Source organism: Oncorhynchus clarkii, chromosome 6 (genome assembly GCF_045791955.1).
Source record: "Oncorhynchus clarkii lewisi isolate Uvic-CL-2024 chromosome 6, UVic_Ocla_1.0, whole genome shotgun sequence".
NCBI lineage: Eukaryota > Metazoa > Chordata > Actinopteri > Salmoniformes > Salmonidae > Oncorhynchus > Oncorhynchus clarkii.
Window position 1 is genome coordinate 27,606,273 of NC_092152.1, and position 12,177 is coordinate 27,618,449.

Below are 12,177 nucleotides of genomic sequence, written 5' to 3' on the forward strand. Positions count from 1 at the left end.
GGGTTTTAATGAGTAGAAGGACAATCAAACCCCCGTGCATTATGTTGGGCAAACTATGTGTCACCATGCACATTATATGGATGAAATTTCTCTGAATGATTTTTTTAAAATTTTTATATCGGGAGGACAAGTTCAAGCAGGACTGATGTACTGTATACAGATCAACGTCAAGAAGCCAGTGTGGTGCAACATTAAGACAAGAGACACACACGTTGGGGACATTGAGCCCACTATAATCAAAAGTAGGAATTGTATTGTACACTAAAATCTTTGTCTCCATACTGATATTGTAGGCTATAAAGCCATTATTTTAATTTTACTATCATGTGTAATAATGAAATACATGTGTATAACACCCTACATACATTTAAGATGTGAAAATAGTATTCATGACTTAAATCACGCTAAAACATTTCCAGGTTTCAAGTGAAGAGCTGACATGCCCTCTCCATACTTTTACGCACAGTTGTCTCTGGCACCAGTATTGTGTATGGATTCAAGTGGTTGAGTGGGTAAAGGCCGGAATATTTAACTTTTTATCTCAGAAGGAATAATTGCGATGATTCGGAAAAAGCAGCTTTACACATGAATGATGATTCCAATGTCATTTTGACTAGCATGATTCTAACGCGTGGTCCAGTTGTGTGTTCTAATATGACAAAGGATAAAGGTGAAATATGTTCTCGGGGACAAGACGAATGCAATACCTCATATCAAACATTTTATATTAATGTGAATTCGTCAACAGGTAGCAAAGTAGCCGACTGCACAATGAAGAAATCATGATCCGCCTCATAGCAGACCCAACACAGGCTTCGCGCCACACAGCTCATCCTTCGCTTCAACATGTCTTCCTGCAACGGACTATAAATGCTGTGTTTTTAACCAAGTGGGAAAGCGGTCATTTCCAGTTTCAAGTATAAAATATGAATTCGATGCATTCACGTGCTTTGAACTCGTTGAGAAACGCTCAACGATTAGCTAAAATGGCAAACCAGCTGCGTCAACCATAAATAAAAATAGGCTACAGCTATCATGTTCGCACACAAATTGTGTTCAAAAACCGGACTAATAGATTGCTATTTATAAATATTTTTTGTAGTCGCATTTAACTGCCGAAAATGCTGTTGTCGCGGTAATTTTCTTTGTGGGTTATGTCAGAGTTCACCATGTGGGAAAAGTCGGAGGTCAGGGATGATAAACGAGTTCCTAATAGGCCTACTAGTTGGAGGTGTTTAAAGTGTTTTTTCCTAGTCATATATGGTAAATACCACATTCCCCCTAGATTATGAATGCAGCATAATGTTCCACTATGAGGTGCTTCCATTGGTGACGTGTTGTGTGCGGTCTGGCTTTGTGTATCCATAAATGGTCATCTACGTCACATAAATGTTCCGTCCCCCTATTTAATACCAGCAAGCGCTGGAGTTCCCTATCCGAGCTATACAGAGCAGCGCTACTCTTGTGAAACCACCACCACCGTTTCATTGATACAGACTTTAAACACACAACATGCAAACAAGAAGGTAATGACAGGTCTCATTGTAACTATATTAATAACAATTGCCTGTGACAGTTAAGCTCTACTATATCTCAAAGGAGAGATATCAACGCTGTCTCTGAAGGGAACTTGGATACAACATCTAGGATCTTTTTTTCTCCACTCTCTAACACTTATAGATCATCATCTACTGTGTATTTTTCTATTCGGATACCTGCACGTTGCCATTTATGTCAGACTAAATAACTGCTATGACAGGGAAACTGGCGGACAAGCTCCCTCTTACCATGAGCAGTTTAATAAACACGATTCCTGACAGTCTTTACCCAGAAGAGGACATTCCGACGTCTATGAACATTTTCACCAATACGGATTCTATAAACCACTACTCGCAAATGAATACAGGTAAGCATAGTTTACTTTATTTGGAATGTGATTGGTTTATGTTCTATCCAGGCTCTGTTGTAACTACAGCGCGTCTCAGCTGTGGAGATCATGCAGGCACCGCAACAGTTGTCTTGGAGCGCGCGCAACGACCATCATCCAGGCACCTGTTTGCGCTTCGGGCTGTTACGCACATGATCGATCTCGATTGAATACTTTGTTTTTTAAAGCATTTTTCACAATGGTTGGCTACTATTATTTCGATTACACGTAAAACAAGTGCTGTAACTGTTAACCATATTATAAGAGGCAAGCTTTTATGCCAGAAATATGCGTAACAATGTCCAAGCCTATGAGTTTCCCTGGCTACTGTCACACTTTCACGACCTTAAATTTGCATGTAAGGTCAAACAGTAATGTAAATAGGCCTAACATTAATTTATCTGCCCTGGTGAAAGCTTACCCAAAATGATTGGCATGTCTTTAAAGTGAAAGTAAAACGCACAAATTGGCGAAAATTCATAGATTAAAATGTAATCACCAAAACAAAAACATAAATTAATGTGGATAGGCCAACATATTTTTTGTTTACTTAAATTGTACCATGATAAAGCCACAGTTGTGTTGATAGTCCATAAGTAAATGTGCCACTGTAACCAAAACAACATTGCACACATTGCCTGTGCATAAGACATTCATTATTTCTAGCAACATTACATTAATTAATTCATCACTGTTTGTTTATTTATTGACAATTTAGAGATTATTTTTGGATTGGACTATGAGTGGCATGGCCATTCACTTTAAAGTGGGAGTTTGACCAACGTTTCAAACTTGCCCATGCCTATAGCCTAACGAGTAGACTGTAGGCTTTACGACGATTAGGCTACATATAGCTAGCTACAAATCTATGAAGATAATTTATTTGTTTGCTCTCACTTGAATGCAAGTCTCCAGATGACAGCAACTTTCATTTTTAGAGATGTGTGTCATACAATTATAATTTATTCTGTTTAAATTGAATGCAAGGGTTTGTCCATTTCAAAATGAAGTTTAGAAGAATCACTTTTATATAATCATTGAAACGATCCTTGATAGCAATAGCTGTACATACATGTTTTCAGATCAATATGCTCCCGACACACCAACAGATTTTATTCAAATGTACAGCCGACAGTAGGCTATATACAGCTGTAGCACATTTCAATTGGCCCTCTTGGACATCAATTAGGTGAGGAATGACAATTGTATAGTAAGTAGCCTACTGAAATTAATATATTTGGCATTAAATAATTGTTGTTGGAGTTGTTAGCGGCAAGATAAAGATAAAGGCCTATACAATCTTTAATAATTAAATATTGTTCAGTAAAGTAGTCTAATTATTTCACTATACAGAAGTATAAAAGCCAGCTGAAGTGTCATTACTCTTTAGAGGTTCATCAATGTATGGTTAAAATTGTCCTAATATGATCTATATTGATAATCGCATATCTATGGACATGTGTTATTTGTCAATATGTTAAGTCCTATTAATTTGCAAAGTAAATGTAGATTAATAATTAGAAATTGTAAACAACCTTTCAAATGTCTGAAAACACAGCACCTAAACACACTTCTAATTATAATATGGATATAGCTATATTCTATCATTACACATCCCCGTGACTTAGTACAGTAGTGTTTGCCAATCCCTTAAAATTATATTTGCTCTGATATAAGTATCACCTCTCGATACTCCAGAGATAACAGCATGCTTTTTATAACTAATCAATACATTTCTGACAAAGGTCATGAAAGAGATGGAAACCCTTTACCCTTTCTCACAATTAGGTTAGCCAGGTGTTTACCAGGTGTTTACCAGGTAGTCATCAATAAATTATAATGTGACATGTTCATTACATATAATATCTAACTACATATTCTCATTTAAATCACATATGTTTCTGATAACTATTGACTATGATGAGCAACACTTTGAAGTACCTATTTGATACCTCTAGAGTCAGGTGTTAGGTCCCGCGTGCAAGTGGTGTTCTCTCACAATATTCACCACCAAAGCAATAACACCAGCTCACTTGAGAGCAATATCTGTGACACTGCTTAAATGTTCAAGTCAAAATATTGAGGAAGATTACAGCAAGATATAATGTCTGCCTTGTATTCATATAGCCTAATGTCTAAAACACACACACCTAAGCATTTGCTATTTTTAGGCTTGTTTTCTTCAACTTCACCTCCAGAATAATTAAAACATATGCCAAAAGTTTTTTTTATTTACATCATGTGTTCAATAGATGTGTGAAACATATGTAGTTTTGGTTTTGTTTGTTTCATCATGCTTTGCCCTTAGCCAAATTCTGGTAAACAGACAGTAATTACTGGGACTGAATATATAAGCACCCCTGTGTATAATTTATTGCAACTTGAATGATGGGCTGATATAGGCTGTCTGATGATGTATGAATTCTTTCAAAATGTCTGCACAAAACCTGTTTAAATCTCTGCACGCAACTGTGCCATCTCAGAACTGCATTCATTTGGATATTTTCATTGCAGGTGTCTGATATGACATGTAATAATTGTAATGCTGCCACATATACCTAAGATTGTGTGTTTTTTACTAGTACTGTAGTAGCCTGACAAAAGTGAAAGAAACAAGAAAGTTACTGTGAACATAACATTTAGCTAGAAGACCAAATGTGCATTTCTATGGCCGAATGTGCGTACACTGTAGCTGACCAAGTGATCTGAGTATGAAGTACACTTTACAGTTCGATTTGCTCATTTTGTGTAGATTTCATGTTCTGCTAAAACCCATGCAGCTACAGTACAGTGGACATACATGTATCTGTGAGAGTGCTGGCAGTGGTGTCTGGCTTACGCCCTGTTGAGGGGGAATCAGATCTTACCATTCACTGTGGCTGTCCTCCTGTGGGACATACAATGACTGGATCAAAGGGGGGTGTTTAGGTCTTGATTTATGAGAGCTTGTGGGATCTGAGAGAGCGAACATTGTCTCAGATGCACAAGTCAGTGGATAAACTTGCAGGTCTGACACCACCGCTCACTTTTTCCTAATGAACTGGATTGGACTGCTTTGTTTTAAGATTTCTTCTTGGCAGACTATTTGCAGAGATATGCAGAGAAGCTGAATTTCAGACTAATCGAGGACTCGGACTGAAATATCAAGCAGGTTCATATTTATCATAGTCTAGTAGCTTCTAGACTCAAACTTTTCTGTACTAGTAGTACTGCACACTTTCACGTATGTTTTTTTTCTAACAGGTTTCTAACATGTTATAACAACTGGGTGAACTACTCATTGACACTCTACTTCAATTTGTTTCCCTTTCATCCAGATAATATCATGGATCTGGGAATGGGAAGTGATAAGGGAAATGCAGAGATCCAGTACGGCTCTAGCTTCCAGTCCAGCCGCAGCGGGCAGCCGGTCACCTATTTGGGGAAGTTTGCCTTCGATACTCCTCCGTCGGGTGGAATGGGGGGCTCTGGCTGGTGTTCAGACAACAATATCATTAGTTTAGTAAGTGCTGGGATCTTGGGCGTCTCCCCGTCGCCTGGCACTATCACCACACAGACATCGTCCTCTGGAGCCAGCATGGGCGGCCAGTCCTCAGATATGGAGCAGGTCTATGGTCCGCCACTACCAGCTTATTCCACCTGCAGCGAGCTGTACCAGGATCAGGTCTCCTTCCACCACAGTCCTGCTACCAGCACTACCCTCGGCTACCCCAGCAATGACTACCACACCACCTCCAAGCCCTCCATGGACGGGAGCCTTTTCTCTATGATCCCAGATTATAACCTCTTCCATCATCAGGGTGAGGTTGGCATGATGGAGCACAAGCCTTTCCAGTCCATGGACCCCATTCGTGTCAACCCCCCACCCATCACACCACTAGAGACCATTCGCGCATTCAAAGACAAGCAGATTCATCCAGGTTTCATGGGCGGGCAGCAGCATGCTCCTCAGCACCACCAGCCACCACAGACACTAACACTCAAACCAATCCGACCACGGAAGTACCCAAACCGGCCCAGCAAAACCCCTGTGCATGAGCGGCCACATGCCTGCCCAGCAGAAAACTGTGACAGACGCTTCTCCCGTTCAGATGAACTGACACGCCACCTCCGCATCCACACGGGTCACAAACCCTTCCAGTGCCGCATATGCATGCGCTCCTTCAGCCGAAGCGACCACCTGACTACCCACATCCGCACGCACACGGGCGAGAAGCCTTTCTCCTGTGAATTCTGTGGACGCAAGTTTGCCCGGAGTGATGAGCGCAAGAGACATGCCAAAGTTCACCTCAAGCAGAAGGACAAGAAGCCGGCCGACAAGGGGAGTGGAGCGGCTGGCAGCCACAGCTCACCCCCCAATTCCTGTGGTGGCAGTGGGGGGCCTAGCAGTGGCAACATCATGACTGTCACTACCTGTGCTTAGGATGGACCATCACCATGCCCTAACATAAGACTGGGGAGGGAGGGATCCTATCCACAATGAGACAAATAGGTGACTCTTTCTCTCTTTTTTTCTCTTACACTCCATCTCTTTTAATTTTTATTTCCATGTAATATTTCCCTCCTCTATTTGGAGATGTTATCTTGTAAGAGTATGGGAAGAAGAGGACATAGACGGGAGAGACAGAAACTGTGTGAATGTTTGCAAGCAGAGGGGCATCATGGCACCGGCTGTCCAAGAGGACATGGCATATCTTTGATAATGAAATTCAAGTTTCTGAAGTCATACTTTATCATGTATTGTGTTTTCTGAGAAATTCACCAAAAATCTTGGATGTGATGGGATTCAAAAAAATTATGATTTGGGTTTAGATTGAATTACAACTGGGCGTAGAATAAGGTGAGCTATGTTTGGGACGTATGCATTTATTTCATCTGGTTGTTTAAAAGTGCAATTGGTTGTATTTGTGTACTGTTGTTGATACCTTATTTACTGCACTTTCCATTGTCTTGTCTTTTTGTTGTAAAATACTTTTTTACACATATTTTTTATTATTATTATTGTTTCTCAAAAGAATGTGCCAAACATTTTGGGATAATACTGCTAAGTTTGTTTTCTTAATTGTGCCTGGGATTAACCAAACATTACAAATACATAAACTATGTTTCCGACATTGATTTAAGGCAGATTGTTAACTTTAGCCCCAAAATACTAAAACGTGTTATTTTATTATAATTTGAGCAATTATAAGTATCACAGTTACAACTCAGTTGGTCAAAATCCTTTTGCTATAAACTCAAAAACATCAGCATAAAAAAAACCACATGAATATTGGTTTTGTCCATCCAAACCCAATCCTGTGTTCAATGGACCAGTCTTTGGTGGTAATCTATTGTCGTCTGATGCACACTAAATAAAATGGATTTCAAAATTAATGTTAAATCTTCATGTACTGATGAAGAATGTAACATATTCACTACAAATTACACAAATCCATGACAGAAAGCTTATCAAGATACCCAAGATAAAACAAAAATCTATATTTTAAGTTTAGTGCTTATGTTGCTTTAAAAATATATATATTACCGTCTATCTTCCAAGGGTTCCCCTTGGTCACATTTATATGTGTATTTAAAGACACACTCGACCAAACTTGAAGTGAAATGCTAAGAGCGCAGAGAATAAGACTGAAACATTGAAATACCTGCATCTATACTACAAGCCAACATTTCTGAATAACAGCAGAGATGAAGAGGGCCTTTTATCTGTGCATTCACTGAGAGACCTGCCAGTTATATTAATGTAATTAGAGATATTGTAAAATAAAATGTTTTGCATATTGTTACAATGAGCAACATCTTTAAGAAGTACTATAAAATCTACATGGTATTGCCATGCTTACACCTACTATTTTGAGAGATCCTGAATTTAAAATGGTTATTATTTTTTTTTGTATAGTGAGAGATATATACAGGTACTTCAACTTTTATACTCAGACTGTCAAAGGCACCATATACTTCAGTATTAAATTGTGCATTTGTATGCATGTGTATGTAGAAGTACAATATATAAAAACAAATGTATACATACACACATTTCTTATTGACTGAACGCTTGTGCAGAAGGGGTCTTAAAATGCTTCTTGTAAAGTAATGATAATGCAGAAAGTTTTGTGAACACAAGTCATTGCAAAAGACTTGAGCATTGACAGTGCCAAATGGGGTTCATTATCTTCCATTTCAAAACGATCTAATATTATTTGTACCTACTATAGGGTTCTTAGCAGAAACTGGTTTGAGGAAACACTAAATGTGTTCTTAAACTAAATAAACAAAAATCTGAACAAAAATCTTTGTATTTCAATTGCAAACAAGCCTGTAATGTATGGATTCCAAAGTTCAGACAAATATATTGAAAAAAATAAGCCTAGTACACAGTATGCAACATTTTTCACTATCCACATGGATTTTTAGATCAGTAAGGCAATATCAGTATGCAATATACAGAGTTACAAGTGGCAAGTCTGGCATTGACTGAAGGCTACGCTACTTGAATTACTTTAGATTCAGATAAATACATTTCTTACAATAATCTTGGGTCACACTGATTAAAAAAATGCACTCATGTGTGTCAAATATATAAAATCATTAAACAAGTAGTCAAATAAGTCAAATCATATAATCTTATAATTTCATTAATGATAACAATGTATAGGTAATAATGTACTACAATTCATTTGAGGGATGTAAATCCAAACGGTTTGGGAATTTATCCACTACATTTGATTGTTGTCTTCACTGTGCTCAATGCTCTAGTCAGCTTTGGTCTTGGCGTTTCTCTGATGTCCCCTGAAAGGGCAGTTATTTTACCCCTCCTCTCCCATCTGGCCCTGTGTGCGATAATTAATGCACCACAGTCAAATGTTTTCTCTGTGTGTTTGATATGGATTACTTATTGTCATAGCAGCTGTGCCTGATAGCAAAAACTTTCACAAATCTTGATTGAAAATTTCAACAAAGGTCAAAAACAAGGATTTATAAATGCGTTGCTCACTAAATTACAGCATTCTCCAATGTGCTTCCAAGGCCACATTCCCTCTTTCCTGTGCAAACTGGGTTTCATTGCTAGGCTTCCTGGCAAGTGTCCACTTATTTTCCAATTAATTTGGCCCCAGAGTGTCTTTCTCCAGTTCATCTACTGTAAATGGGTAAATGAACAGACCCCTTGCATTGTCTGACAGACTTGGTGAGTTCACACATACAGTATCATCTCACTTATTATTTAAATCAATTGCTTTCTGAAGTGCATTTTAGGACAGGTGTATTCCTGGTGCCAATTATTAATATTTCCGGGACTTTGCTTGAGCTAGTTTGATGAATGGCAGGATTTTAAAAAGGATAGTTCACTGATCATGATTAGTTAGCAAGTGAATAGTAGTAAGTGAAAAAATAAACGATATAGAAGGGGAATGTAGATGATTACAGTCCATCTATAATGATACTCAAATAACACTGGTCTGTATTGATTCAAAACATGTATCATTTGAAGTGGGATTTGCCTTAAGCTAAGTGAAGTGTAGAAAACTGTATGTATGGCTTGGAATATTCAGTTATGGCCTTTAATGTTAAAAGTGTGTGCATAAGCAAGTGTATCCATCTTAACTTCTCTGGTTAATTGAAGATATGAAATTCTCAACAGCTGAGATGGGATTGGCTCACAGGTGGAAAAGGCAAATACAATCTATACTGAACAAATATATAAATGCAATATGCAACAATTTTACTGAGTTAAAGTTCATATAAGAAAATCAGCCAATTGAAATAAATTCATTAGGCCTGAATCTGTGGATTTTACATGACTGGGCAGGGGTGCAGCCAAGGGTGGGCCTAGGAGGACATAGGCTCACTCACTTAGGAGCCAGGCCCAGCCAATCAGAATGAGTTTTCCCCCACAAAAGGGCTTTATTACAGAAAGAAATACTCATCAGCTGTCCGGGTGGCTGTTTCAGATGATCCCGCAAGTGAAGAAGCTGGATGTGGCGGTCCTGGGATAGCGTGGTACATGTGGTCTGCGGTTGCGAGGCTGGTTGGACATACTGATAAATTCTCTAAAATGACGTTGGAGGCGGCTTATGGTAGAGAAATGAACATGCAATGCCCTGGCAACAGCTCTAATGGACATTTCTGCAGTCAGCATGCCAATTGCATGCTCCCTCAAAACTTGAGAAATCTGCGGTATTGTGTTGTGTGACAAAACTGCACATTTTAGAGTGGCCTTTTATTGCCCCCAGAACAAGGTACACCTGTGTAATGATCATGCTGTTCAATCAGTTTTTTGATATACCACACCTGTCAGGTGGATGGGTTATCTTGGCAAAGGAGAAATGCTCAGTAATAGGGATGTAAACAAATTTGTGCAAAAAATTGGAAAAAATTATATTTTTGTGCTTATGGAACATTTCTGGGATCTTTTATTTCAGCTCATGAAACATGGGACCAACATTTTACATGTTGCGTTTATATCTTTATTCAGTGGAACAAGAAATGTCTAAGGATTTGGTGTAGACATTATTTGCTGATTTGGGATATTGTTTCATCCTCTTCTGGTTTAGAATGATGACTTTGTTTTTAAGGCACATCGATAATGAGCTAAATATCCTCAGACTTATTCTGTACCTTTTCATTCAGCCAACATGGTTCAGCAACAAAGCTTTGTAGTAAGAGTAGAATAACAAAGACAAAGACAGTTTTCAGAGATCATATGGCAGCCCTGTGCATTTGATGCTCGTATGTGGGGATTCAAATGTTAAGTTTATGGTGAATGAGGTTTGGTTTTAAAGAATACTGTATTTATCTAGCTCTCGGTGAGAAGAGTTGAAGTTTTGCTCAGAAGAGAGGAGAATACGCCAGCATTATGTCCATCTGTCACCCAAAGACGTAATTACAAGGGGATGTTGTCATCTGTCATATTTCTGACTAATGCAAAGTTCAGTGTAAAAGCATGGTCTATATTACATTTAACAATTGTACATTTTATTTCACATTACTGTTAAATATAAAATCACTGTAACAAGGTCTGAAATCAAAAACTGTCCTCATGAATCATGATTCAATAGTGCTTTCTTTGTCCCATTTGATCTGAACACAGTACTATCAAGACTGTTTTCCTTTTTGTATTTGTCTTGAACTGGAATGATTTTAGAGGATACATTAAGTGTGTAAGAGATTTAAATAAGAGATCTCCCTTCATATCTTCTCCTCCTCATCCTGATAGTTCTCTGCTCAGTCCTGGACTCGAGCCAACCTTAACAGCCATGTTTGGGCCAAATTGGGATGCAAGGTTGGGTGATTAGGAACAATATGCGATGAGAACTCCACAAAAGTAACAAGATGTAAATGTGACCTCAGTCAGCTTACAGCTCAAGGCATCTCTGTGCTGATGTCTGTGTTTACTCATTAATTTACTCCCTGTAAAGCTGCCTTTGTGCAAGGTCATAAAAGACTGAAAGTAAACATTCCACACAAAACCTACATGACCACTTTTGTACCAGGATAAATGACTGGCAGCTCATCTCATAATAATAACCAAAAAATTCTAAAAATGTAAAATGATGATAGATTTCTATCCTAAATGCTAATTTTTAGGATGGTACCAGACATTTTCAAGGTGGTCCACACTAGAGTAGGTTCATCTTTGGTAGATGGCACTGAAATGTTTTAGGGAAATGTTTCTTTGTTATCTCCTGTGTTTTCTTTTCATTATATCTTCTTGTTTGCATGTGCACGAAAATGTTCCAACCATGTTTAGAGCCACCTTCAGGTTCTAAAGGTGGTGCTAAATTATTTTATTATGCATGAAAATAATGATTACAACAAAAATATTAAACTTAAGTAAAAGGGGACAGACAAACTGCGGAGCTACAAATATGGACATTTTGGAAAACACACTGGGATTTTTTTTTAAAAGAAAACAAGAGGTCTTGTTGAAAATGTTGTGGATTGTCTTACTTCATGTTTTTCTATTACCTTATAATAAGGTCCTAATATACATTTTGAATATTGTAATGAAATGTATTATCCTTTTGTGGTGGGGAGATGTACTCCCCTCATTGTTAACTTGGCACTTCAGTTTGTTGTAACACAATTGTTTTTGTTATTTCTCTGTAAAGTACTTGAATAAAGAAAATGAAAATGTGTGTGTACCATTTGCACTATTATATATACCATTGAAGTCGGAAATTTATATACACCCTAGCCAAATACATTTAAACTCAGTTTATCACAATTCCTGACATTTATTCCAAGTAAAA

At 38.0% G+C, this 12,177-nt stretch overlaps 1 protein-coding gene across 2 annotated transcripts; it reads left to right on the forward strand.

Annotated features, from left to right (window-relative positions):
* Positions 1–1,438: 1,438 nt before the first annotated feature.
* Positions 1,439–11,746, forward strand: LOC139410891 (early growth response protein 3-like). 2 transcript variants are annotated; one of them, XM_071156529.1, is made up of 2 exons: positions 1,439–1,906; positions 5,245–11,746. In XM_071156529.1, the coding sequence occupies exons 1-2, from the start codon at positions 1,753–1,755 to the stop codon at positions 6,348–6,350; spliced, it is 1,260 nt and encodes a 419-aa protein (XP_071012630.1). In that variant the 5' UTR covers positions 1,439–1,752; the 3' UTR covers positions 6,351–11,746. The 2 variants fall into 2 exon arrangements, with proteins under 2 accessions (XP_071012630.1, XP_071012632.1); XM_071156531.1 differs by lacking the exon at positions 1,439–1,906 and adding an exon at positions 4,979–5,078.
* The last annotated feature ends 431 nt before the right edge of the window (positions 11,747–12,177 follow it).

Excerpts from the sequence above, each read along its gene's own strand:
- LOC139410891 (XM_071156529.1), top strand. The coding sequence starts at position 1,753 with ATGACAGGGAAACTGGCGGACAAGCTCCCTCTTACCATGAGCAGTTTA. Across the intron at positions 1,907-5,244 it reads CTACTCGCAAATGAATACAG|ATAATATCATGGATCTGGGA; the intron begins GTAAGCATAGTT and ends CCTTTCATCCAG.